The 27,684-nt window shown below is 44.3% G+C and overlaps 1 protein-coding gene across 1 annotated transcript; it reads right to left on the reverse strand.

Annotated features, from left to right (window-relative positions):
• Positions 1-151: 151 nt before the first annotated feature.
• ST6GALNAC1 (ST6 N-acetylgalactosaminide alpha-2,6-sialyltransferase 1) lies at positions 152-21,422 on the reverse strand. The gene is made up of 9 exons (XM_053376022.1): positions 21,019-21,422; positions 11,334-12,153; positions 9,997-10,165; positions 6,743-6,914; positions 5,102-5,240; positions 4,232-4,335; positions 2,439-2,528; positions 1,480-1,579; positions 152-452 (listed from the first exon to the last, which is right to left on the reverse strand). Exons 1-9 carry the CDS (start codon positions 21,132-21,134, stop codon positions 282-284), a joined length of 1,881 nt encoding a protein of 626 aa, XP_053231997.1. The 5' UTR covers positions 21,135-21,422; the 3' UTR covers positions 152-281.
• Between the last annotated feature and the right edge of the window lie 6,262 nt (positions 21,423-27,684).

Below are 27,684 nucleotides of genomic sequence, written 5' to 3' on the forward strand. Positions count from 1 at the left end.
ACAGGTAGCAATGGCCAACCCGGCTCATTATACTCACAGTGGATTCTCAGGGAATAATTAGCCCCATCAAAATGTTTTCAAGTAGTAATATCCTTTTTGTCTTTTGTTTTGTCCTGCAACCAACAAAACTGCATGTGCAGCAGAATGGATATTTGTTGTTGCAAGAACCAAGTCTTTAGTTGGCAAGGACCCGCTCTACCAAAATGATAATAGAAAATATGGCTCAGATCCATCTCAGCTTCCAAAATTTGCCATCAGCCAGGGCTCCCTTTTCATCTCGCTCAGGATCGCTGGTACAGCTTCATGATGCCCGAGTCGTGAAGTTTCTTCCATGTCCTCCGTTCCAAATCAAAGTCATGGTTGCTATAAAAGACTAAGCGATGCCATTTTTGGTCATAATAATGATCTGAATACTTTTGGTAGTCTTCGGTGATGTATCCGTAAGCACTTACCTGTGGAAAGCCAAGAGCCATAATTGGGGAGCTACAGGATAAAGGAGGGGTATAATAATAATAATAATAATAATAATAATAATAATAATAATAATGCAGCCCACACAGAGATGTGCTGTGGAAGATCCATGGTGACTAGGGTCTCCTGCAAGGCTGCAAAATTATTAGCTCAAACCTTTTCTTCCCTTGCCCTTTCCTCAACCTAAAGCAATCTCCATCCAAAGTTGTTATTCGTCACTGAAAAGTGTGTGTGTGTGTGTGTGTGTGTGTGTGTGTGTGTGTGTATGTAGCCTCTGTACTTCATCTGCCTCCCCCCCCTCCCCGCTAATAGAGCTAATAACAGCAAGGTTTTGGCAGGGCAAGATTTAGACTGAGGAGAAGTAAGGGAGAAAGGGGTTAAGCCTCACCACCCTCAGCTGATACAACCCTGTCCATTGACAGTATCCCTAACATCTCCAAGGTATGGGGAGGAATTAAATGTCACACTAATGTGATTGTTCCATCAGCTTGCTAGAGAGAACAATCCCCACTTGCCTTGCTCCCGTGCCCCACACGTTGTCCCTGAGGTTCTCCAGACCACCCCCAGCCAATTGGGAGGGGGCATGGAAGATGAAAAGGGGAGGAAGCCCCACATCGCAAGCAGCATTCCTTGTTGAGGGCTTCTGCTGATGGGAATTATTAGTTGAATCCTGTCCCTTGCGTGTTTGCAGCCCTTGCAGCTCAGATTATCACCTCTGGGCACTTCTAGACCATCATTGGTTTTTGGGGGTGGGATTCAGCCACAGTCAAGTTCTGAAATGAATTTCTAGCTCTTGTGCAACAAACTCACTCCCCCACCCCGCAAACTAAACTTCTTTGTTGAATGCCAGATTGTATAAGCTCCCCGCAAACAAATCAGAACAAATGTTCAGCAAATAACCGGCATGATCTAACCTCCCTGTAAACTTTGTGCAAACAAATCAGGAGGAAGATTCAACAGACAGATTGTCTGGAAGCAACCTTTGGGGCGCCTTTGAGTTCTTCTTACCTGGTCACATAGGTGGAGTGCAGTTAGAAGGAGGAAGGCACCTGTGGTGGGTCTATAGATCCGCCAGTAGGACTTGTCTAGGCTTTTGGATCTTAGAAACCTGAAGTATGAGATATTATTATTATTATTATTATTAAATGTTTCTTTTTGTTGAGTTTTATAAAGGTAAATAAGCTAGTTGGAGATGCTTTGTGGGCACAGAGGGCTTGTCTTACATCCTTATTTGATTGTGGGAGCACATCCTGCAATTTCTGATGGCCACTTAGGCAGGTAAAACAAGTGGCATTTTTTAAAATTTAGCAATACAGTGGTACCTCGGGTTAAGTACTTAATTCGTTCCGGAGGTCCGTTCTTATCCTGAAACTGTTCTTAACCTGAAGCACCACTTTAGCTAATGGGGCCTCCTGCTGCCGCTGCGCTGCCGGAGCACAATTTCTGTTGTCATCCTGAAGCAAAGTTCTTAAGCTGAGGTACTATTTCTGGGTTAGCGGAGTCTGTAAGCTGAAGCGTATGTAACCCAAGGTACCACTGTAAAGCCAACCTAACAATGGATGCTCCTCATTTGTAAAAGTTGCCATCTTCCCTTCGGTCAAGGGGCCCTGTGTTTCTAAGAACTGTGCAGAAGAAATCCAGTGGTATGTTTCTAGAAAAAGAGGTGCCGGAACTCACCATGAACGCCTCCCTTGTTCTCTTATAATAAATGGCAATGGCACCCACCTGAGAGGTGCCAGGACTCGGTACCAGTGAGTTCTGGCTGAAAAAAGTTCCGACTGTCAGTGGGTACAGCTTCTCTAACTACCATTGAAGGCAGTGGCATCTGTTCTTGTTCATAAATGATGACACCATCATGCCAGGACAAGGAGCCCTATCCGCTTATTGGACCTGACAAGCTTGTTTATTTGGACCCTGCTAGCCCAGAGCATCCCTTATCATTCAAGTTAACTTTACATACCACATACCTGTTTTTCATGTATCTGAGAAAATCAGGATGAATGACAAAGTAGTTATCCAGGGTGAAATTGCTACCAAATTTATCCCGAGGGTATGGCCTGGGAACGGAAACAGAAAAAAACCTTTTAGGCCAAGCATGTGCCATTCAAGCAAGAACTAGTTTGGCCACTTCTCCTATGAGTTAGGTGATGTGGTAGACAGCCACCATTTTTCAGGGTGTGCCTAAGAACCGTATGGGAAATGAACTTTCAAATGATCTTTATTTCAGCTGTTTGAAACAAAGCAAAAGTGCTACCAAAAAAAGGAAAGGAGGCAAGGAGGACGTGGCTTTTAAAAGGGCAAGGGGGAGAAATGAAACGTCATCAAGGGATGGGGAAAGGATGTTGTGTTTACCACAGAAATTGAATAATAATAATAATAATAATAATAATAATAATAATAATAATTTATTTATATCCCACCCTCCCCAGCTGGGCTCAGAGCGGCTAACAACAATAAAAGTAACACAGTTTACATAAAATCACAATCAATTAATTGAAATACATTCTAAAATCAATTCATTCTAAAATCAATTCAGAATCAAATTAATGGCAACCATTGGGCTTGAGTTCTATGAGCATTACCAAAGGAGGGGGGCAGACTGCGCCTTGGCCAAAGGCCTGGTGGAACAGTTCTGTCTTGCAGGCCCTGTGGAAAGATGTCAAGTCCTGCAGGGCCCTAGTCTCTTGTGACAGAGCGTTCCACCAGATCGGGGCCACAGCCATAAAAGCCCTGGCTCTGGTTGAGGCCAGCCTAACTTCCCTGTGGCCCGGGACCTCCAAGATGTTTTTATTTGAAGACTGTAAGTTCCTCTGTGGGACATACCAGGAGAGGCAGTCCTGTAGGTACAAGGGTCCTAGGCCGTATAGGGCTTTAAAGGTTTTAAAACCAGCACCTTAAACCTGATCCTGTACTCCACCAGGAGCCAGTGCAGCTGGTATAGCACCGGGTGAATGTGATCCCGCAGCAAGGACCCTGTAAGGAGTCTCGCCGTGGCATTCTGCACCTGCTGGAGTTTCTGGGTCAGTCTCAAGGGCAGCCCCATGTAGAATGAGGAGACCAAAGGCTCTCTTCTCACTGAGTTCAAATGCTGCTAAAGAAAAGCCCTGTGCTCATTCACAGTAGCATGGGACTCTTTGCTGACAATATTCCAGCCCGTCAGGTCTTCCTGGAGTGATCATGTGACATATGATGTCCTGGCTGTACCTGCAAGAGCACATACTACAATCTTTGGTGGGCATTCCCACATACACAGGAGTTCTGGTCGAAGAGTCACCAACTACAGTGGAACCTCGGTTGTCAAACGCTTTGGAAGTCAAACGTTTCGGCTTTCGAACACCGACAACCTGGAAGAGAATGCTTCCGTTTTCGAATGCGCCTCGGAAATTGAAAGGCTTCCGAGGCATGTTTCTCCATTTTTTCAATGGTTGTTGAACGTTTCGGAAGTTGAACGGTCTTCTGGAACAGATTATGTTTGACAACCAAGGTTCCACTGTACTTGTTAAAATAGCAGGAGAACCCCGTGCTTTAACTCTGGAATTGTTTTCACTATTCATGTTTGAAGAAGTCAACTGTAGTATTAAATAGAAGGCAGTGATACTTTATTTGTTGACTGCCACATGGAAATTTGAATGTACTTTAAATGAATGGTGTGGATCTGCCCATGGTCTTCTGCAAATGCAAACTAAAATGGCCAAACTCTTAAGGAACATTGTCCTGAAACGGACTGAAAAACAAAAAGGGGGAAATCTGCTTCTCTTACCCATAGCCATCCAAAAATCCCTTCCTGACTCTCGTGTTCAGCAGAAGAGCTTTCAGCCATTCGTAATCTCTTGGCCCTTCCAGGAAATGAAGGTACTTGATCTCCTAGGAAACAAGGCACACATACGCTGGTAGGGGTTGCAGCAGATGGAGCATAAGCGCTGCCAGAGCACAACTAATGAATGGGTAGGCACTCTGTGCTGGCCAAACAAAATCCAAATTCTGATCCAGACCTCATTCTGAATAATTTATGTAAATGAGGCACGGCCAACCTCAGTGGAACAAGAGAGGCAAAATGACAGAAAATGGAAAGCTCTGCAAAATTTGGAGTGCCGATTTAAAAATCCAGAGACAACCCAGATTATTCAGGTTCAACATAAACTAGGTACTGTGTGGCTCTCCCAAGAAGTTCCACTGGCGGAGGAAGGGGTGCAGTGGGTGCGGTCTGCCCCGGGTGTCATCCCTGAGGGAGGTGACATTGCTGCGCCGCCCCCGGGACACTCGCCCCCCCCGTGGCTAGCTCCCCCCACCCGGGTGAACAGCATGTGTGCCGCTCTGGGTGCCAGAGCAGCTAGCTCTACCTGTGCGGAGAACTGAGCTGGGCACTTTAGTGACTGGTCTGCTGTTCTGCAACATGAAACACACGCTGGGACTAGGGTTAAAGGCTCATCTATTGTCAAGCCTAATGTCAATAGATAGTAAGTGGTCACAGACTGAGGAACCAGTGCTTGGATTTTAATGTGGAGCTTGGAGGGTGGGCAATAAACCTTTCCCCCTTCACCATTTTTCTCATCTAAATGACCCCTCTCTAAAAACCCCACTAGCTGTCCCACATGGGAGAAAACATCTAATATGCCATAATCTGCGTTACCTTTCCCATGGGGATCTTCTTGAATCCACGATTTCCCAGAATTGAGACAGAAGACACTAAGGAGTAGGCTGTGAATCCGTAGAAGGACGTTCTGGTTCCCACGTCTTCCTCAAAATCTTTGACCACGGCCCCGCTCACCCTGGCCAAAAATGACCATATAACATTGTAAAGTTAGCCTTGTAGCAGCTTCTCATTACTGGATTTCACAATGTGCTGCTGGGGTGGGTGGTTTTCAATATTTGATACAAAATAAGTGGCTTGGGCAAGTTTCTAGATGAAGGGAGCTCCAAAGGTTAAAGATATCTAGGTGATTTCAGTTTTCTGTAAGCCAGAACAATGAAACTTAATCGGAACCATGATCTTTGCACATATGCACAAGGTTGGTGTATAATGGATAGCTGTTAGCATCCTGACATTTGGAGAAGACTCCAAATACCCTGGCATAGAATTTATATGTAGACACAAGCAATAAATTATACAGTATATAAGGTGTGGGAATCCCCCATAACTTTTAATTTTAAAAAAGGTTGTCAATGATGTTGGCTCCGAAGAGAGAGAGAGAGAGAGAGAGCGCGAGAGAGAGAGAGAGAGAAGGTCGTTTTGTGTGCATAATATTTGGTTTAGGACCATCAGTTTCAGATTTTTCAGACTACCTGGAAAAGAAACAGCAGTGTTGGTGAATCGGCCCTGTCCCTAGGACCGCCTTCTCCTGTATGAAGCATCCCTCTCATCACCATCAGAAGATTCCCTACCTTTAGATGCCCCAACTATCCCTACATTATACATTGAAAGCACTTACAAAGGACATTCTTTCACTCAAAGAATTCTTGATGGAAGTTCACCTCGCCACACACACGTACGTGTGTGTGTGTGTGTGTGTGTGTGTGTGAGAGAGAGAGAGAGAGAGAGAGAGAGAGAGAGAGAGAGAGAGATATTTTGGCTTATAACGTTGGTTTTTAGTAGATGACCAAGGTGGCTTTGTGGTACTGTTGAAGGATTTCTCCCAGTCAATAATGACAGACATGGGTTCTTTCTGAGGAAGGACAGAATTTATTCACCTGCGCAGGGGCTGCAGTGGGATCTCTCCCAAAGGCTGAGCCCCTCCTTGTTCTCTGAGGCTTCCTTTTATAGTGACCAGTAAACAATTTCTGCAGGATTACCCATACAGGCAAAAAAAGAGGAAGTTTACTCAAGCAGGCAAGAGGAACAGAACTTTTTTAGCTCCCCGTCCCCAATCCTGTCTGCCCCAAACTGCGAGCATGTGCAGGTTTAAAAATAGACACAGACATCAGTTAGCTCATTCCTTGTGACTGACTTTCTGTCATAGATTGGCTTTACACAGCACTTTTCTGCCAATCTCCAGACTGTTGAGGGGAGAATCTCGATCCTTCAGTACTGAGAGGAGATGCCAGTTTTAATTCTGGCTTTATCCTTCTGGCACTTTCATGGATTATGCTTTCGTTGACTTCTGATATACACAAACACACATATGCACACATAAATACGCGCACACACGTTACTGTTTTAACAATGCTGTTAAGCTTCCTTAGACTGTTTTTGTTTACTTGTTTAGGAAGGGCTAAACATCTAAATAGATAGATAGGCAGAAGAAGAACACAGGAAAACAGCAGTTCCTCTTACCGGAAAACGTAATCATGGGAGTCAATCTCCTGGCCCATTTTGGAGTTGTTCAGTATCCCCCCATTCCCTACCACCGCACATCTGATACACCTGGAAGTCTGGCTGCTGTTGCGTGCAAAGAGAATTTGGTGGGACGGTTTAGGGGGAAGCATGGTGATGACTTGTTTTACTACTGAAAGACAAAAGACATCCTTATTCAGCATGAAGGGCAGGCAGTAAACACGCACAGCTCTGAACTGCTTGGGGCGTAGGATGGAAGTAAGGCACAGGAACAGAACAGAATCAGAGCACTTTAAAGTCTGCCAGCTTGTCTTAGGCTTGGCCTCTGAAGCGCTGCCATTTTCACTTTTGTAGACATCGCTTTGTAAGAAGTCCATACCTGCAGACAGTGGAGCAGCTGCTGAATTGTTGCTATCTGTACACAGGGAGGGCGTGTCTAGTGCACATTTAGATTCCTTGCTCTTCCCCACCCCATTGCAATGCCCACTACACTCCTTTTCAAACAATAAAAAATCCTGCAATAGCACAAACTGTGCAGGCTCAGTTTACAAATGGAGGTTCACATAGCTTTCAAAATTCTGAAGCATCTCTGGTTTTGGTTTTTAAAAAATATTTACCGTAAGCTGCCTTGGGAATTATTAAAAAAATATATACATGGAAAGGTGGGCTATGAATTTTTAAACAAATAAGTGTTTGACCTTGACAAAGGAACACAGAGATACTTTATATGTGGTGCACATTTATTTTATCTCATGAAGCTCTAAAGTTTATAAAAGGACATTCTTCTGCAGCTTTTCCCAAACAAAGCATCCCTTATCTGGTTAACCTTTATCTCGACAGATAATGCATTATTTCATTAAGGGCTTAAGAGCATAAGAACGTAGGTTCAATGCACCTCAGACACACCCATGACTTTTGCCCAAGGTGGAGGCAGTCATACATGTAGCAGACACGTCAAAGATCCCATAGATAATGTAGTTGGTACAGAAGGAGACTCTTAATCTCAGGATTGTGGTTTCGAGCCCCACACTGGGCAAAAAAATTCCTGCATTGCAGGGGGCTGGACTAGATGACCCTCAGGATCCCTTCCAACTCTACTAGGCTATAATTCTTTGAAAGCACTGGGGAACCCCACACCTCCTGGGATTCTACCTTTATTTTTATTTTTTAAATTTAATACTCTTATATACTGCTTAATCATTATCATTTCTAAGCAGTGTACTTTTTTAAAAAAAACCATACAGAAAATGAAACAATAAAAATGTATCCTAAAACCAAACCCTAACTTTAAATGCCTGCTGGAACAGGAAAGTCATAAATCATGCGCCTGAAGTTCAGCAAGTACATACAGCATTGCTGAATCCACAATATTGTTGAGGGCACACAGCTCCTCCCTCCAAAGCAGGGGAGCCTCATCACTACCAGAATCCAGCTTAATGTAATGCAAAACAGATTCCATTCTATATAGCTGAGAAATAGTGTATGCCAAACCGAACTTTTTCAAGGTTTATTACCACAGTTGGGTAAAAGTTGGCATAAATTTTATCTAAAAGGAGATTCCTATTATGAGCTTTCTTCACCCTGGTCTTTATCTGGAATACTTCCTGAAAGACTTCCTGACCTTCTTAATACTTTTAAGCAAATATATTGGGTCAGATCCTGGGTTCTCCCACCCTCAGGAGGCAATTTCAGCAGGTGCCCTCTTACCTGTCAACCACCTGACACCCCTATGCCTGTCAGCTGACAGGCACTGACTTGGAGCTGGGATTGCCTGGCAAAGGAATTCCCCTGGCTTGATGTCAGTGTCTGTCAGCAGCTGGGTGCTAACTTAAAGCTCCACTTTCTTCTCTGCTTTCTGCTGGAGTCCCCCACAGGGAATCCAGAAGTGCAGGGGATCCCAGCTGGTTTGCTCTCTCTATGCTGTCATCACATATGACAGCAGGTGAGCATGACTTTTGGGAGGAAGCAGCCCTGTGGCCAAATTGGGACCTGCGCCAGACCTAATTAGTTCTGCAGCCCAGAGGTCCTCCAGCCCTGCTGAAAAGCCCCTTCCACTGAAGGAGTCTCCTTTTATAACAGTGCTTTCCAAACTGGGGTTTCCAGCTGTTTATGACTACAATTCCCATCACCCTTGACCACTGGTCTGGCTCGCTAGGGATAATGGGAGTTGTAGTCTAACAGCAGCTGGAGACCCAATTTTGGGAAAACCCTGTTCTGCAGCCTTCTACTTTAAGGATGCATTTGCACTGATACTCAAGATGCTTATCACCACACTCATTTACCAAATGCGCAAGCGCACCTGGAGCGCATAGGCACCTTCTGCTAAGGGAGGCCAGACCCAAAGAGGACATGGAGGCGGAGGGAGTCTCCTGCATCTTTAAGAGCTCGGCACAAGAGGGAATTCCAGTTTGGTGTACTTACACTTCCCCTCCTCTACCCAAACATCGAAGATGCAGGAACCATGCTTCCTTTCGCATCTGGTCAATCAATTTCTGCTAAGGCTACCTCAAGGCATTTTGGCACTTGAAGCGAAAAATCCAATAATGTCCTCTCTTGGTTCATCATCATCTAAATAACTGACAAGCTGCCACTGTCCTGAAAGTGGGAAATGCTTCTATTTGAGGATACTATCTACCTCGTAGAAGAGTTTTGGATTTGATATCCCACTTTATCACTACCCTAAGGAGTCTCAAAGCGGCTAACAATCTCCTTTCCCTTCCTCCCCCACAACAAACACTCTGTGAGGTGAGTGGGGCTGAGAGACTTCAGAGAAGTGTGACAGCCCAAGGTCACCCAGCAGCTGCATGTGGAGGAGTGGGGAAGCGAACCCGGTTCACCAGATTACGAGTCTACCGCTCTTAACCACTACAATTGGTGTTGTTTGCATCCACCTGTCTCAAGAGACAATGGAGTGTGCCTCCAGGGATGAAGTCTAACCACTGGAGAATCATAGCGCCTGCTGTGGCTGCAGAGACCGGTAACCCATAACTGCTGCCTCCCATGTTGTTTTGCTGTGTCCTTTACAGTAAGCCTTACAGTAAATCTGAGTGAACAGGTTTCTGCAAAAGTCCTCACAATTCTCAAAATAGTGACTGTTCCTAGATCACGTGACAGGGGGACAGGGAGCAGGTTCTCATCTGGGGAATTTGAAAGAGGGTTGGTCTTCTCAATGAAAGACCTGTGAGCACTTGTCCCAGAGAGAAGAACCCTTGACCCCCGGTTCTTTCTGTCATCCCCTTCAAAGAGTTACTCACATGAGTAATTCAGCTCCATGAAGCCATAGGGTGGGCCAAAATGGTCTAGACGCTCCCATTCGCTGTCACTGAAGTGAGTCTTGTCCATGAAAAGAGTGAGGTTGGGCAGGAAGAGATCCTTCAGCCAATCAGACTTGGCAGCCTTGACCCGCAGAGAATCAGGGCAGCTCTCAAAATACACAAAAAAAGGGTGAATGAAGTCAGGAGGTGTTTATTTGAGAGACTATATTTAGAGAACCATATTAACTGACACTGATAACAGTAACCACATCCTGTTAGTTACGTTAGCAAAATCCTGTTGGACAGTCTCAGTCAAAGGGAGCTGCTATTATCTGAATGATTTTTGTGTACACACCATGCACTGAATGCAGGCACACATCCACACCCCGAATCTTGGGAACTGTAGCTCGGTGGGGGCTATACTACAACTCCCAGGATTATTGGGCAAGGGGGGAAATAAATATGTTGCAAATGGGTGGTGTGTACACAGTCAAAATGAGTTTTAGACCATCTCACTGGGCTGCTAAACCTGTCAGAGATTACAGATACAGGCTGATGTTACCGGTAAGTGGTCTTCTGTACTAAAAAAATACCCTTCCTTCGTATAGAAAACTAGACCAGAGAAGGAACCTTGACTTTCTGTTCCCTTCTCATGTCAATTCTCTGTGCCCATGGATTTATTTATTTACCTTATTTTGTAGGAACAATAATCCAAGCCACCATAAGCAGTCTAAAGTGACACACCCCAATTTTCACCTCCGTGAAAAATAGATGCATTGCCTGTTGGGATTGCCAGTGCTAATTTCATGTCCCTGGCTGCTATTATCACACATTATTTTTTAAAAATAAACTACATAGGGCCCAGTGGAAACATTTCAAATTTGGCCTTGGAGATCTGAGTTCCAGTCTCAGCTCTGCTCTGATAGAAGTCTGGACGGGCCAGATCATCCGTTCAGTTCCCCATCTATCTCTCTTTGGGATCTTATGAGAGAACCAAGGCAAAGATAAAGAAACACTGCCCAATGCAGGGTGTTATGTATGCATTAATTTATATTCCTCATCTCAAACCAGAACAGGTGTTTAAAACACTGTAGGAACCTAGGAGGAATCCCCATGCCAAAAAAGTTTACAGCCAAGATTAGAAGAGTGGGAAGAGAACAGGTGAGAATGTCACCTAGCAGAGTCAGCTTCTACTCTTTTGTTTGGTTACGCCCCAGACTATAGAGAACTGAAATGGCCCAAGCCAGGTCTATACTTCTGTATTATTCTGTATGTGTAACAATGAAATGAAGGTATCTGTAGGACATTTAGGGCCAGGTCACGCTATATCAACTCACTGATGCTGGTGTTGAATTGTCCAGGAGATACTGGTCATCAAAGTCCCAATGGGGCTCAGATTTGAAGTCAGATGCTTTAAGCCTTTTCTTGGGGGTCGGTGCAGGAACTGGATGTGTGACTTGTTGAGCCCCTGGCCTAGGGATAGAGACGTTGTGATTTGTGACAACAGAATGAGAATCAACTAAACTCTGGTTCTTTTTAGCTACATCCATTTCTCTAGAAACTTTCCCCTTGGTGTGGCTTGCAGTGGGTCGTGGTGTGGCATTTTGATTGGATGCTGTTTTTGCACCTCTTTCCTCATCCAACTTTCGATTGGATGCTGGTGCTTCATATTTAGCCTCAGCTCGTTCATTTCCTTTGTGTTCCGACTTATTTTTCTCTTCCTTTGGACTGGATGTTGATGTCACATGCTTCTCACTTTTTTTCTTATGCACGGTGGGGGTTGCACTCAGACCCCCAGCACGGTTTTGACCAGCTGCAGGTGTCGCAGTCTTGTGTTCAGCTTGATTCTCATTGGCTGTGGGCCTCAGTTTCTCCACAACTTGCTTTGGATTGGCTGCTATCACACCTCTCTCCCTGGCTTGCTTCTCAGTCGATTCTGATGGGCTGGTGACCTCCACATGCTTCTCTCGGATGTCCATTATGTTGCCACCATTTGCCAATCTCTTAACAGCATCTTGCTCCAATGGGGAGCTTCTTGGGCCAAGTATTACATTGAGAGGCCTTGGTGTCTCCCTGTTGGCAGACATCACTTCTGGGGTAGCGGGCCGGGTGTTTATTTGTGGCATGCTTCCAGCACGGCGAAAGTAAGGAAACTGGCTGAAAGGTAGTTTAAAAAAGAGATAGTTACTGCAATAGATAACTATACAAATTATACACTGTGTTCCACTGGTATGAAGTATACTAGACAGTTGCTTACACTTGACAATATTATGGAAGCCGTGTTATGGAGGCCCCAACGACATTTGAACTCTCGACCCCTTGTTTACAACCTTTAATAAGCCATTATAATTAATTCTCCCCCAATGCGCCTGTGATGCCAAGGAGTGGCCCGCAGATATTTGGATTTGTAGGAAGGTGACAGGAAGATTCTATGGATTTAAACAAACAACAAATAAGCCCTCCCTGAGGCTGGGTTTTAACACATTCAGACAAAAAAGCCAAGTGTATAAATACACTTGGGCTATGTACACATTGGCGGCACAAACCGCAGTGAGATAATTTCAAATCACATTTATAAATTGTTCTACACAACGGCGCGAGTGGGGATGTTTTCTCCAAATGTGCAATACCAGATTTGTTTCCCCACCCCTGTAGCGCCCCCTGCCAAACTTCTGTTCAAAGAAACTTTTGCCTGCGCATGTGCTGTCATCAGTGCACGTGCATGCGCAAAGACTGTACACACCTCAGATTTGCATTTTCAAATCAGACAGAAACTGCTTTGAGGGAAAACACATCCAACTGGAGTGTTTCTCGAGAAACTATAGGATACAGATGGACTGTGATTAACGTTGTGTGTAAGGTAAAGGTAAAGGGACCCCTGACCATTAGGTCCAGTCATGACCAACTCTGGGGTTGCGGTGCTCATCTCGCTTTAGTGGCCGAGGGAGCCGGCGTACAGCTCCAGGTCATGTGGCCAGCATGACTAAGCCGCTTCTGGCGAACCAGAGCAGCGCACGGAAACACTGTTTACCTTCCCGCCGGAGCGGTACCTATTTATCTACTTGCAGTTTGACGTGCTTTCAAACTGCTAGGTTGGCAGGAGCAGGGACCGAGCAACGGGAGCTCACCCCGTCGCGGGGATTCAAACTGCCGACCTTCTGATCGGCAAGTCCTAGGCTCTGTGGTTTAACCCACAGCGCCACCTGCGTCCCCAACGTTATGTGTACTCATCTTCAAACACCAGCAGTGGAAACACACTGGAGCCAAGGTAAACAGTAGTGGGTGCATAGCCTTGTTAACATAGCATTATAGGTTTGGTTTTGTGGAAGGCTGATAACATGCAAGGTGGCTATATTGGTCATGATAGTGATTTAAATTTAAAAGATTTGTATATCACCCTTCATAAAAAACAAGATTCCAGATAAACATGTTAAAAGTTCGTAATTCGGCAGTTATTGCAACTCGCTACAACACACACACATCTCTATGGAGAGCAATCCGTAAACCTATTATGCCTGCTCCTTACTGTTCCTTTTTCTAACTGGCATCCCAATAATATGTACCGTACTTCATGTGTTGTTGTTTTTTCATGTTATGTTTCTTTTGTTACTGTTGAAAGCCAATAAAATACATAATTGTTTTAGAAATGAAATACAGCTCCAATAAAACTATAAACACAGACATAAAGCCAAGAGTGCACAGATAAACCACAAAATGCCTGGGTAAATAAATTAACCTTTTTCCTGGCGCCATGATGACTGTGACGTGGGTGCCAGCCAAAGGAGTCTTTTTGGGGAGAACACCTTCTTCCTAGTTGGCAGCCTGAAGGAGGTTGCACCAGAAGAAGGGCATAACTTTATATCACAGCAAGATGAATATGAGAGTAGGCAGACACAGGAATACTTGGGTCTCAATCCATGTAGGGCACAGATGAGCAACCTGCAGCCCCCACCATGCCTTGCAGCTGTCCCATTCATCCATACCATCAGGTTCCCTTCCTTCCCGTTCTGTTTCTTCCTTATCCCCCCTCCCCCCCGGCTTTTAACAATATTTCCCCCTCTTTCCATGTAGACTGCTTCCAAACTGGGCATTTACTGTGAAATAGCAATGAGCCACCTGCATGTCGTTGCAAACAAATCAAGCTCCTCCCATGTTGTCTGTGTTCATCTTCTTTCTTTTTTCAGAGCTCAGAAACGTAATCTTAAAAAAAAAAACACCACAAAAAACCCCACAGTGGAACAGCTGCACAGTTTCCCCAAATAGGATGACCCATGTGGCACAGCAATTCTGGCTTCTTAGAGCTTGTGTAGATTGTTCTAGCCATTTCCTTCTCTTTGGGGCATTTTTCCTCTCTGGGAATCACATCTAGCCCTTTAAATGTTCCCATTTCAAATGACATTGCATTTTTCTGTTTTCTTCTTCTTATCAGCTGGTTTTCTCTCATGCCATCCACAATTGCAGCCAGATGTTGAAATAAGGATCTAGAATCATTGTATTTTAATATTCTGCTGGAAGCTGCTCAGAGCGGCAGGGGAAACCCAGCCAGATGGGTGGGGTATAAATAATAAATTATTATTATTATTAGGCACCATGGTGGGAGCTGGGAGTCTGGCTCCCATGAAATTAGTCTACCTTTCCCCACAACACACACACATAGCATGTGTGGCCCTTAACAGATCAATCCCAAGGGAATACAGCCCTTGAGAAGAAGAAAAAGTTGTTTATGCCTAGTTTAAAGGTTCTAGGTAAGTAACAGCACTTGGACTCTGCTCAGAAACAACCGGGCGACCAGCACAGATCTTTTTAACCTATGCATCAAGAAGTGATCTGAACAAGTTGGGACACATCAACATTTTAGCAAATGTATCCTGCCCTAACGGAAGCTTCTGAACTGTTTTCAAAGGCAGTTCCGAATACAACCCATGGCAGGAATGCAACCTTGACAATACGCTGTTATTTACCAGGCTTCCTGAGAAAACAACAACCCATATTCTGTGTATGAAAGCAACATGGCTGCAGCACAACTTGTTTAATGCATTAAGAAAGAGTATGGGGTTAAAGGAATAATCCTTTGGGGAAAGGACTTGCTGCAAAGTAGTAATATCACTGCTCTCGGCTTTGTGTCCTGCTAATGCAAAGCTTTCCAGACTTTTCATGTTGGTGACACACTTTCTGGACATGCATCATTTCACAACACAGTAATTCCATTCTACTAGCAAACTAGAGGTTAAACTAGCCCCTTTCCAGCCCCAGGAGGAGTGTAGGGAGTGTTTGTGCAACACACCTACACACTGCAGCCAACACACTAACGTGTCACAACACAAGAGTTTGGAAAGCTCTGTGCTAATGTCTTGAAACAGCTGGGAATATCATCTAATGGACTGGTAACTGCATCTCTTATCCAAGCCAATGAAGATACTTTCATCTCTGCTGGTGCTGGAGGCGAGATAAATTCATTTACCCAGGTGTGGCTGTATTCACAGATAAGTGCAATTATTGGTGAGTGTGAGGCGTGTACTAGCACAAAGTGAGGAGATTCCCCCCCAAAAAAGGGGTGCAAGCACTTTATCTGCTGGAGTCCTGAATGTTTGTAAGACAGTCCCCACTGCCTTTACTGCATGCAATCGCACAGGTTACATGCGGTTGGAACTGTTTGTTGTGCTTGCACAAACCTGCAGAGCGGCAGCTAGCCAGAAGATAATCCATCATAGCACATTGCCAGAGGGTTTTTTTTTTCCTGTCCCCAAACAAAATAATGCTTCTGTGCATCAATCATCTCCCAATTGCTGGGGCTCTGAAAAAGAGCCAGGGCACACAATGTGCCCATGTCATTCAGCAAAGCACAAGAGAAATACTGCTGGTCTTTGGTTAATGGGGCTGTGGCGCTGGCTATTCTTGGGAAACTTTCTGTCACTGAGAATTACTGAACTCCCACTGAACCGCAATCACACGGGCATTTGTCACATATCTGTATCTCCATGACATTTCTGTAAGAATGAGGCCTTGATGATATCATAAGACTTCAATGTTGCAGTTCGGGAAAAGCCACCCATGGCAGTTTTTGTTTTTTGTTTGAGAAGGTTGGGAGAAAGAGAAGCAGAGATTTAACAGAACTGTTTGATAGAATCTGATGTTGAGAACAGGCACCCTCTACCATGTCGCCTTGCCCTCCTACAGCTACAAGGAAGACAGTTTTGAGACTGACTGCCGGATCCCCCGCGTCAGTTGTCTCTTCCCTCTTGGCAATACAGTATGCCTCTTGAAGCTCAAGAATTCGTTTTTGTTATTTATTTCATTTTGTTGAGAGTATAAAGTGTTCTTAATGTTAAATCACCCCCCCTCCTTCCCCAAAAATTATGTAAACGGTTGAAGAATGCTCCTGCCTCACAGTGGCTCCATTCAGTGCCAGCACCGTTCACCCCAATGACTTTGTCTACCCGGTGGCACAATTTGGAGTACAGTAGTACCTCGGGTTACATATGCTTCAGGTTACAGACTCTGCTAACCCAGAAATATTACCTCAGGTTAAGAACTTTGCTTCAGGATAAGAACAGAAATTGTGCTTCGGCACAGCGGCAGCGGGAGGCTCCATTAGCTAAAGTGGTGCTTCAGGTTAAGAACAGTTTCAGGTTAAGAACGGACCTCCGGAACGAATTAAGTACTTAACCCAAGGTACCACTTGGGTATATAAATGGCAAGTGGTGGCGCTTGTTATGGTTTCTTCATGGGGCTGCAACATGCCACCTGGCCCTGAATAATGCATTCTAGGGAAGTGACCATTAAGCTTCCTTCCACACGAACTTTCGGAGGAGACTGGAGCTCTAAGTCGGAACAGGGATCCCTTCTAAACAACACGCTGTTCTAATAACTTCTAGACTACAAGGACCAGCACAGGAGAGAGAACTATTAGCATGCCCCAAAACAACAATGGTAACTTGATCCACCACAGGACGTACTGCTGGAGCAACCCTTGATTTATATAGAGGCCTTGCATTTCTGCATTATCTTCCACCTCTTTTCAATAAACTTTAAAGGTTACTCTGTCTTTTGATATGTTCAGCACAAGGTCTAAGCTCATGCACAACTCTGACCCTAAATTAAATCTCGGACACGCCTGAGTAAATGCAATTGTATGCACAGCCCTTCTGCAAACAGATCGAGCACCAGATGGCTGCCAAGTCCAGCAGCCTTAAAGTCGGGATACCAGTGTAAATAATTGTAGGTATGCAATTAAAAGGAGGAACGGCTTGTACTCCATAAGTGACAGGCTTGAACCCTCTCTGCAAAGAATGATTTATTGATTTAAACTGTGCTGGACATCTGGTAATGATTAAAGCTTTAGGTTGAAAGTACAGTTTTGAAACGACAATAGGGTTACCAGGCCAGTCAGTTAATTATCAGTTGATCACCTCTCACTTGATCACACCCAACTATCCCATGAAACCACGTAAGTGGAAGTTTTTCAACCCCATGCCCCACCTTATGGGGCCACTTGTTAGCAAAAGCATGTGAGAATTGCAGTACTTACCCTTTAGCTCAGTGGTTCCCAAGGTGGCTGGTACTGCCCCCTGGGGGGCAATGGGATTACCCAGGGGTCACTAAGAGGCAAGAGGGCAACAGGGGGGGGGACAGAGGTGGGCCCCTCCAAGCGCTTTGATCACTTATTTACATTGACCAGGCTAAACACCTTCCTCCCTTCATATTTAAAGTTTTACTGCTCTTCTCCCTTTCAAGGCTGTTTCCTTTGGTCATGTTTGCATTCACAATTCTGAGTTGTCAGAAGTCACAAGATGGCTGCCAATTATTGACAATAGCTGTTGATTTTCTTCTAAATTAGTTACTGTGCATCTGTGGTAGGTGAAGGTTGGCGCGTGTTTGCCCTCGTTGCCCATCTGCCGGCAGGTGAATAAATCTTTCCTATTCCAACAGGCTTTGGGGAACCGGCTGCTTTTAATGAAAGGGATGGTGCTGTTCTGATTTTATTGTAATTATTTGTGTGGTTTTTCATAGATTTTATATATGTATATACAGTGGTACCTCGGGTTACATACGCTTCAGGTTACATACGCTTCAGGTTACAGCCTCCACTAACCCAGAAATAGTGCTTCAGGTTAAGAACTTTGCTTCAGGATGAGAACAGAAATCGTGCTCCGGCGGCAGCGGGAGGCCCCATTAGCTAAAGTGGTGCTTCAGGTTATGAACAGTTTCAGGTTAAGAACGGACCTCCGGAACGAATTAAGTACTTAACCCGAGATACCACTGTAGTTTTAATCTTTCAGTGTTCAATTATTTTTTTTAAATGATGGGTTTCCCCCTATGTATTTAGTGGTTCTACTTTTTATCTGTAAGCCATGAGTCCCATCAGGGGAAAAGGCAGGGTGTAAATAAATGTAATAATCAAGGCCAGCAAGACCCATGGTCACAAATGATGGGATTTGTACTCCCAAACAGCAAAAAACAGAGGCTACCCCCTCCTTGTCATCGAGCTGTTTAATCCACACCCAGGTCAAAACATATTTTAGAATTCAGTTTCATTCTTTCAATAAACTGTTAAATAATTTGATCTGCAAATGATGCCTAGGCAATTGTTTCAACAGCGCAAGCATTTCCTCTTTCCAGGGGGAAAGATTCCCCCTTTTCTCTCCCTGCACAGTGTTCTTCAGGTTCTCCTAACCTTCCAGAGCAGAGTTGGGGGAGGAGAGAGGGGGAAAGCCCCATTGCGCTGACAGGAGCCCTTAAGATGGCTTCCACTAGCAGAAAAGGTTAGTTAATAGTTAATAATAACCAGTGCTTTTTTCTGGGGGGACGCAGGGGTACACATACCCCTAAACATTTTGTGAATCTTTGTACTTTTGTCCATTTACTGTATTTATTTTTCCCGATTTGAACTATAAAATGGTGATTTTCTTGAGTCAAAGTGAGAGTACCCCTAAACATTTTTTAAAGAAAAAAGCACTTATAATAACAAGAATAATTTTATTACTTATACACAGCCCATCTGACTGGTTTGCCCCAGCCACTCTTGGCAGCTCCCAACATATTCAAAGCACAATAAAACCTCAAACATTGAACACTCCCCTCTAAAGGGCTGCCTTCAGATGTCTCCTAAAAGTCATATAGTTGAATCCAGCTCTGTGTTATGTAAATAGATATATAATTTATCATTACTATTCAATATTTATTTACCGTATTTTTTGCCCTATAGGGCGCACTGGCCCATAGGATGCACCTCATTTTTTTGGGGGGGGGGAATGAATAAAAAAAAATATTCCCCCCCCCAGCCGCGGGGCTGGGGCGGGGGAAGCCCGAGCTTCCCCCGACCCCAGCCCCCAGAACAGGCTGCTATCCGCAAGCCTTGCGAGCCCGGCGGCAACTCCCTCCTCCGGAGGGCACCCTATGCTCCGGGCTGCAGGCTGCCGCCCGCAAGCCTTGCGAGCCCGCGGGAACTCCCGCTGGGCGTGCAAGACTTGCGGATAGCTTCCTGAAGCCTGGCGAGCGAGAGGGGTCGGTGCGCACCGATGCCTGTCACTCTCCAGTCTTCAGCGAAAGCCTGCATTCGCCCCATAGGACGCACACACATTTCCCCTTCATTTTTGGAGGGGAAAAAGTGCGTCCTATAGGGCGAAAAATACGGTATATCGCACCTTTTCCCTTGACAGGGACTTAAGGCAGCTTACCAATAAAATAATAACAGCTAAAAACTTAGAAGAAAAAGCAACCATTAAAAAACAAGTAGAATTAAAACGATATAAATATATAAAACATTGATTAAAAACATACATATATAATTACAATAGAAATAGCGCTATTAATGTTAAAAAGAGGACAGTGAAACCCCTAATGGAGTATTTGGTAGAAACTGAGCTGCAGTGGAATGGAAACAGTGCTGACTGCAATGAATATGGATCAGAATGGAAACTGCTGCTTTCCTACATCCCTAGTTCTGTCCTTCCGTTATAGACAGATGCAAGAAGTGTCAGCAGTGTTCTAGAACATTGTGCTGCTTCCTTTCTATCCCTTCAATCAAGGGGAACGGAGAGGAAGGAACCCCAGGAAATGGAACAAAAAAACTGCATGCCTCAAATAATAATAGCATGCACTTCTTGGCAGCGTTGAGGGCTACAACCACCACCAGGCAGCAAGCATTATTTGTCTTCATGTGCTCATAGCAGCAAGAGGCTTCTCCCACATAGGACAGAAAATTCTCTACAGGCACCCTTCACAAATGGGTTAACTATGGGAGAGCTAAAGGGCATTTCCAAGTGAGAACTAAAAGGGCTTTACTGCAGCCAGTATGTACCCTTTTCTGTATTTCTCAGCCTGTATTTTTAAGCATTGGTATGCAACATATGATTAATCCCGAGTGTCTGAAAAAATTAAGGGGCACAGCTATTTCCACTTACTATTAGTTACAGCAGAAGTAATTTGCTTTAAATTTTTAGATACCTCATGTTCACTGCATATCCTTAATTCTTATCTGGGGGGGGGCAGGACTTCTTGTCATTTAACTCAATGAATTAGTTGGTTTTTCATTATTTCCTCTTATATCTGCATAAACTCACTATAAATCTCCCCCTTTGGGACATTATTTCAGGAATGTAGTCATTATAAGTGAGTTGATGTATTTCAGTTTACAAATAGCTGTTCTCATTCAACCTGTGTGTGATGCTAAGTGAGCCTTTTATAGATACAGACAGAGATTATGTGAAAGGCGTATGAAAGTTGCTGTTGGTTATGATGAAGCCAACACTTCTGAATTAATTCATTTGAAGCCCTACCTGGAAACGTACCAATCAAGACTTTGCAAGGATTGCTGGCTATGGCCCTGCGGATAAAAGTGAGCCACTGACAGAGAAAATATTATCTTAACTTATATTATGCAATAGTTTTACGTGTCCATAAGAGAGATTACATGGGTAAGTATGATACACTATGCATTTCAGTATAAGGAAAGACCAGCTAAGCTTATCAGAGGAAGCAACACATGAGGTTCATCTGAAAAGGAGAGGGGTCTCCTCTTACCTGTATGGATATTTTTCAGTAAAGCCAATGTAGGCAGCAAAAGAGAGAACAAGGAACAAGAAGCCTATGAGAAGCAGCCTGGTTCCCCTAGGACACCACCTTCTGATTGATCTCATGGTTTCACACTAGACATCCTAGGAAGTCTCTGCCTTCTTTGCCACAGGTACTTTGCAGACTGACGAAAGCTACAAATCTGCTCCTCTGATATCCCTTGAAGGCAAGGCACACACTCCATTCAGGTGCTCAAGGGCAGCTCAGCCTCATTCTTCTGCCAAAAGGGCAGAGAAGGGTTACTTCCTCATGTCTGGCTTAGTGATTTTGTGGGCAGAATTTGCAAGCAGAGAAACACCCGCAAGTCAAACAGGTGGGTTTCACACATTTCCTTAGCCCCATAAACAGTGCTCTTTGATAACCTGTTTGCTGCAGGTAAATATTACCTGAACAGATAAAATGTGAGCAGATGGTGAAAGGAGCAGGGCTCTGTTCCCTTTAAAAAATTAAAAAGAGGACATTTAGGCAGGTGTGGCTTTATCTTATTCCTGCAAAACAAGCTGCACCTGCCGAATTTCCCTCTCTGAAACAGCTACCTGAAGACAACATAGGCATTCTGTCTTCTTTTCCTGTTAGTTTCTCTCTCTGTCTCTGTGTAGGAAGAAGTAGCTGTGTTCACAAGGAAGGGGAACTACAAGCTATAATCCTGTACTGAAGTTACTTGGCAGTAAGCCCCACTGAACTCAGTGGGACTTCCTGCATCAGATCTAAGGTGTAACACTTCTTGAGGGTTTGTAAAGAAATGTGCATTTTCATTAAGGAATTTCATTAATTCAGGGAGAGGGGGACCAGATGGACAGGGCGACCCTCTACAGCAGATTGGGGATGGGGAGGCTGCAGTGGAGATGAGAGGAAGGGGATTTATCAATGCAGAAGTCCACTCACACAGAATCTTTCTTTATTATACAGTCATACCTGTTAAATATGCTTCAGGTTGAGTGTTTTCGGGTTGCGCTCCGCGGCGACCCGGAAGTGATGGAACGTGTTACTTCCGGGTTTTGCCGCTCGCGCATGCACAGACGCTCAAAATGATGTCACGCACATGCGCAGAAGCGGCGAATTGCAACCTGCGCCCACGCGGGTTGCGTTCGCTTCAGGATGTGAACGGGGCTTCAGAATGGATCCCGTTCGCATCCAGAGGTACCACTGTACTAACACTATTATGTGGCACATTAAATTTATCCATATTTACTGACCTCCTTTCTCATTTGGACGGGTAAATACATTAGGTTTGTGATGGTGTCGTAGATTTTACTTAGGATCTGTGCTGGATATTCTTTCAACACCAGGATATTAAAGTTAGCAAGTCCTCTTAGAAAACTATAGTTTGTGGTTGAAAGTATGAGCAGTAGTTCTAAGCTGCAGACATTGAAAGGATTAAGGATGTTCTTGCAGTTCAACAATTATTTCATTATATGTCATAAATTATCATCCTTAAATTATTTTCTTAGTTCTGTGAAACCATGATTTCCATAAATAAAGATTTCCTAATAATCTTCCTCCTCCATGTTTGCATTATAAAACAGTGCAGTAAGAGGTGATTAAACCTGGGGCTATTTTTTTGCTTGTATTTATTATACAAAGTGTTAAACATGGCTGATATGCATAGCTTATAGCCTTATCAAAATGTGAGCAATGCCAGAGTGTATTGTTTAGACTTGTCAAAACATTAATTTGGTCCAGTATTTAAATCTTTTCGGGTAAAATCTGATTTTTAAATGGGCCAGCATAGCTGCTTCATAGTGTTTTCTAATTCGTGGGAGAGCTATTCCTTTCTCCTTCATTGTTATGTAGAGTCTTCAAAGTTACTCTGGGTCTTTTCTTTTGCCAGATAAAAACTATAAATATCCAATTATCAAAAATTTCGGGTGAACTAATGGTAAATTTAAAAAATACAATAGTATTTTTGACAATACTATCATTTTCAAGGCAGCCATTTCCCCTATTTGTTATTTATTTGTGATCAGTGTTTTTATTCATTTTTGTCTTTGTTTTACTTCAGATAGTATGATTATGTTTTAAAAGATTTAATGCACTCATTTATTTATTAACAATGTATGTATATTACCCAACAGCTAATATACAGGTGAATAATAAGGTTTAAAATGCATATTTTTAAAAAGCAACAAAACAAGCAATAAAACATTAACCGATAAAACCATCAACAGCAAACCATGTAAAATAGCATAAAAATGGCAGATTGGACTATTGGAAATCTTGATGAATAAATTGAGACTTGCATGAGAATAAATTTTAAAAGGAAATTTCACTGCAACTTGTGTTGATTTATGAGTACAGCTGAACATGGCAATCTTCTGGCAGCAGCTCTTTGTATTGTATAGTTGATGTAACTCTCCTAACGCCCCTTCTTTGGTGAAAGAGGCTCACCTATGGAAAAAAGGGCAAGTTTTATTTTATATAATCCTTTTGTCATAACGTCTCTTTGAATTAAAGTTTAATTATTTTTATTACTTCAATCCATCTCAAAGCATTATTTAATATTTTGCACTATAGTTGCGTTTAACACCTAAACAGTTACAGTAGTATGTATGCTAATATTGTGGAAATTCCATCTTTGGTGTTTTATAGCCTCTATTTTGGAAATGTGATGTTTCTCCTTATTGTTAAAAATCTAATATTTATTTATTTATTTATTTAAAAAAGATAGCATAGAAAAACACTAGAGTATCTTAAGGATTTAAAATCCCAGAAAATAAAAAGGACCACAATGTGGGTGCCAGGCAAGTACCTCTAGCGAGGGCATTCCATAACCAGGGCATGACCACTGAAAGGGTATCATATTAGATGCTGGAAGAAAATAACACTGTGAAATCTAAAAATACTGACAGGGTGAAGATTTAGGCCGTGTTCCTATGAATAGAGATAATGGAGGAAGCACTAGACTCCCAAGAAGCAGCACAGGACATTGGCCTTCCTTGCCAACCTCTTATTCAGTCCAATCCTGAACATCTTTATTCAGAGGTAGCACTGAACTCAGTGAGATTTACTCTCTAGTAAGTGTGTGGAAGATTACTCAATACATAGGTTAGAAGGAACCTGTTAGTTACACTTTTCTTCCTGATTGGAAGCTGCAGTGCCTAGCTTAAGAGAGACCACAGACACTCACATGAATGGGGGGGACGGGGGGGGACTGAATACAGACTTTAGCAGGGATAGTTAATGTGTTGCTGCCCTCTAGCTCCTATTGTTCCTATAGTCCCTGATGACTGGCCATGCTGGCTGGGGGTGTTGGGAGCTCAGCAACTTCTGGAGGGCACCATATTGGCTACCACTGCTTTAAGGTATTAGATGGGGGGTTATTTTCATTGTATTATTGACAGAGGTGTAAGGGGAGGGGTAGTACTTCTAGTGAGAGACAAATTGTGCTCCTTCTGGGGGAGTTAGTCCATCTTGGTCCCCACCCTACACTCAGCTCTCACCTGTGGCTCCTAGAATAAAGTTACTAGACACCCCTGTTTCCCGGGGACAGTCCCCAGATCTAAACATCAGTCCCCATAGAAAATCCATTGAAGTTGAAAAGTGTCCCTGGATTCATTGAAAAAAATCTAGTAACCTTATCCTAGAAGCCTGTCAACATGCTACAGCAGCCACACTCTGGGAATGGCTTCGACTGGCCAGCTAAACTGAGTGAGGCTAGCTGATGGGTCTCAAACCCTTGGTGAGTTTAAGGACCCTCCAGGTGAAGACAGGATGAAGCAGATTGAGTGGATGAAACCAAGAAATGGTCAAGAAGGTGGTTTCTGCATGTGCTGTAGAGGGAAGCGAGGGACAGGTGGGGCTCATCAGCCTGGGAAAATAGTAGCCTATCTAGGAGAAGGAAAACTCTGGTCCTAACCTCTGCTGCCTTGCAGTTTATCATCAGGAGAAGAAAAGGCTAAGGAGTCAACCCTACACAAATCCAGCCCCTTTTAATGAGGGTGAAAGAGGAGAGCGCAAAATATGGTCTGAGGCTCAACATCAAAAAAACGAAGATCATGGCCACTGGTCCCATCACCTCCTGGCAAATAGAAGGGGAAGAAATGGAGGCAGTGAGAGATTTTACTTTCTTGGGCTCCATGATCACTGCAGATGGTGACAGCAGCCACGAAATTAAAAGACGCCTGCTTCTTGGGAGAAGGGCAATGACAGGCCTAGACAGCATCTTGAGAAGTAGAGACGTCACCTTGCCAACAAAGGTCCGTATAGTTAAAGCCATGGTTTTCCCAGTAGTGATGTATGGAAGTGAGAGCTGGACCATAAAGAAAGCTGATCGCCGAAGAATTGATGCTTTTGAATTATGGTGCTGGAGAAGACTCTTGAGAGTCCCATGGACTGCAAGAAGATCAAACGCATCCATTCTTAATGAAATCAGCCCTGAGTGCTCACTGGAAGGACAGATCGTGAAGCTGAGGCTCCAGTACTTTGGCCACCTCATGAGAAGAGAAGACTCCCTGGAGAAGACACTGATGCTGGGAAAGATGGAGGGCACAAGGAGAAGGGGGCGACAGAGGATGAGATGGTTGGATAGTGTTCTCGAAGCCACAAACATGAGTCTGACCAAACTGCGGGAGGTAGTGGAGGACAGAGGTGCCTGGCGTGCTCTGGTCCATGGGGTCACGAAGAGTCGGACACGACTAAACGACTAAACAACAACAACAACAATGTGGCTGGATGGCACCTTGTACGCCTCCTTCCAGCAACTCCTGCAGCCAAACTGGTGCCAAATGTATTGCTCTGCTTTCCTTTGGACCACATCAGCAAGGCTGAGGGGGGAACCATGTCATCTGGGCAGCCCAGGATCTCCATCCACACACTGCCCAGGCTTGTGCCCTGGGGAGGTCACTTCACCCTTGGAGGTGCACTCCATTGTCTCTCAAGATAGATGGATGCTAACCACCATTATTGACATACGTTGTATCCACATAACTGCAAATGGCCAGTGGAGCTGGTTTAAATGAGGTGCAAATCTTTAAATAAGGGGCATGGGGCTGGTTAGAAAATAATTATTTACTACATTATTACATTACATGGCCTTCTTGTCAGAGTTGCTGTTTCTGCTTCTGTTGGCCTTTCCCCCTGCTCATTCCTTTTCAAATTCAGTTTTAATTCCAATTCCAGAACACTAATAATTTAAGGTGAATTAACACGTTAAATGAGTCTTTACCTTGGAGGCTGGTTGTGGGTGGGACTGATATTGGCAACCTTATTGTCAAGTCAGGATCCTAGAAATGGTTACGGTACTTGGAAGTTTCAGTGTTATAGTGAATAGGATACTATGCTCTTCGTGGTAGGAAGTTGTCTTGCCTTGGGCATTGTATTCTGAACATACCAAAGTGTCTGTCAATGTTTGCTTAATCAAATCCATTCCAGAAGAATATTTGCCCTTCAGAATTACTTTTATCATATGTCTGGCAGGAGCAATTTAACAGCATCAGACGGACAGCATCTGATACTGACTCTCTTTTTGTTTTCACTCTGGAATTTTAAAACATTTCTCTCTACAGGAAGTGCTCTTATAATGGCTGACCTGTGCAACAAATAGCTTAAAAGGTCTCAAGGAGATCCTGCGCTGCTCATCCAGGAGGGTAGAGCAACTCCTGCAAGACCTGCATGAATCCCTGCAATTCCCTCCAAGTGTATGCAGAGAAGAGCTGCCAGTAGTCCAGCAAGCAATTCAAAGCACGGTGTGGCAAAGGGCTGTGTTCTTATCCTAATTCCCTTCTATGGGTTGCTCTCATATGCCTTCAGCTTGATTGAAGACTGGGTGAACATCCATTCAACGGTCTGTTCAACCTTGCATTCTCCACATCAAGAGAAAACTGCAGTGGTTCTTTATGATGATGCCATCTTCATAGCGCACTGTGAGGAAGCTGAACAGAGATCCACCAACCGTTTTGCCCAAGCCTGCAGGGAGTTTGACCTTACCACCCCCCTGACAAAGACCAATTTCCTGGGTCAGAACATCGCCAGCACTCCATGCATCAGCACTGGCGACCACATGTTTGAGATGGTAGACACTTTTGTATACCTGGGCTCCACCGTAACCAGCAACCTCTCATCGATGCTGAGCTGGACAAGCATATTGGTAAGACAGCTACAGCTATGGCACCCCTCTCCAAGAGTACGGGAGAATGTAGTGCTAATGACCAATAACAAGATGAAGGTCTACCAGGCTTGTGTGCTGAGCACGCTGCTTTATGGAAGTGAGTCACAGGCAGTGGCGGAGGAAGGGGGCGGTCTGCCCCGGTGCCAGCCTGGGGGGTGACATCGCTGTGGGCAGACACCTCCCCCTTGGGATGCCTGGGCAGATGCCGCCCCATTGGGATGACGCTCGCACGGGCGGGCGCCTACCCAATTGAGATGATGGCTTGCACGGGCGGGCACCTCCCCCTTGGGACACTTGCTTGGGTGGGCACCTCCCCCTTGGGATGCTCAGGCGGGCGCCTTCCCCTTGGGACGCCCCCACGTGCAACGTGCTACGCCCCTGCCATCCTGGGTACCAAATCCCCATCTTCTGCGACTGGTCATGGACAACTTACAGAAATGATGCCTCAATGCCTTCCACATGTGCTGCATCAGGAAGATTTTGGGCATCACATGGCAGAACAGAGTCTC

Source organism: Podarcis raffonei, chromosome 2 (genome assembly GCF_027172205.1).
Source record: "Podarcis raffonei isolate rPodRaf1 chromosome 2, rPodRaf1.pri, whole genome shotgun sequence".
NCBI classification, from domain to species: Eukaryota; Metazoa; Chordata; class Lepidosauria; order Squamata; family Lacertidae; genus Podarcis; species Podarcis raffonei.

Excerpts from the sequence above, each read along its gene's own strand:
- ST6GALNAC1 (XM_053376022.1), bottom strand. The coding sequence starts at position 21,134 with ATGAGATCAATCAGAAGGTGGTGTCCTAGGGGAACCAGGCTGCTTCTC. Across the intron at positions 2,529-4,231 it reads GGATTTTTGGATGGCTATGG|GCCATACCCTCGGGATAAAT; the intron begins GTAAGAGAAGCA and ends TTCCGTTCCCAG. Across the intron at positions 453-1,479 it reads CACTCCACCTATGTGACCAG|GTAAGTGCTTACGGATACAT; the intron begins GTAAGAAGAACT and ends GGCTTTCCACAG.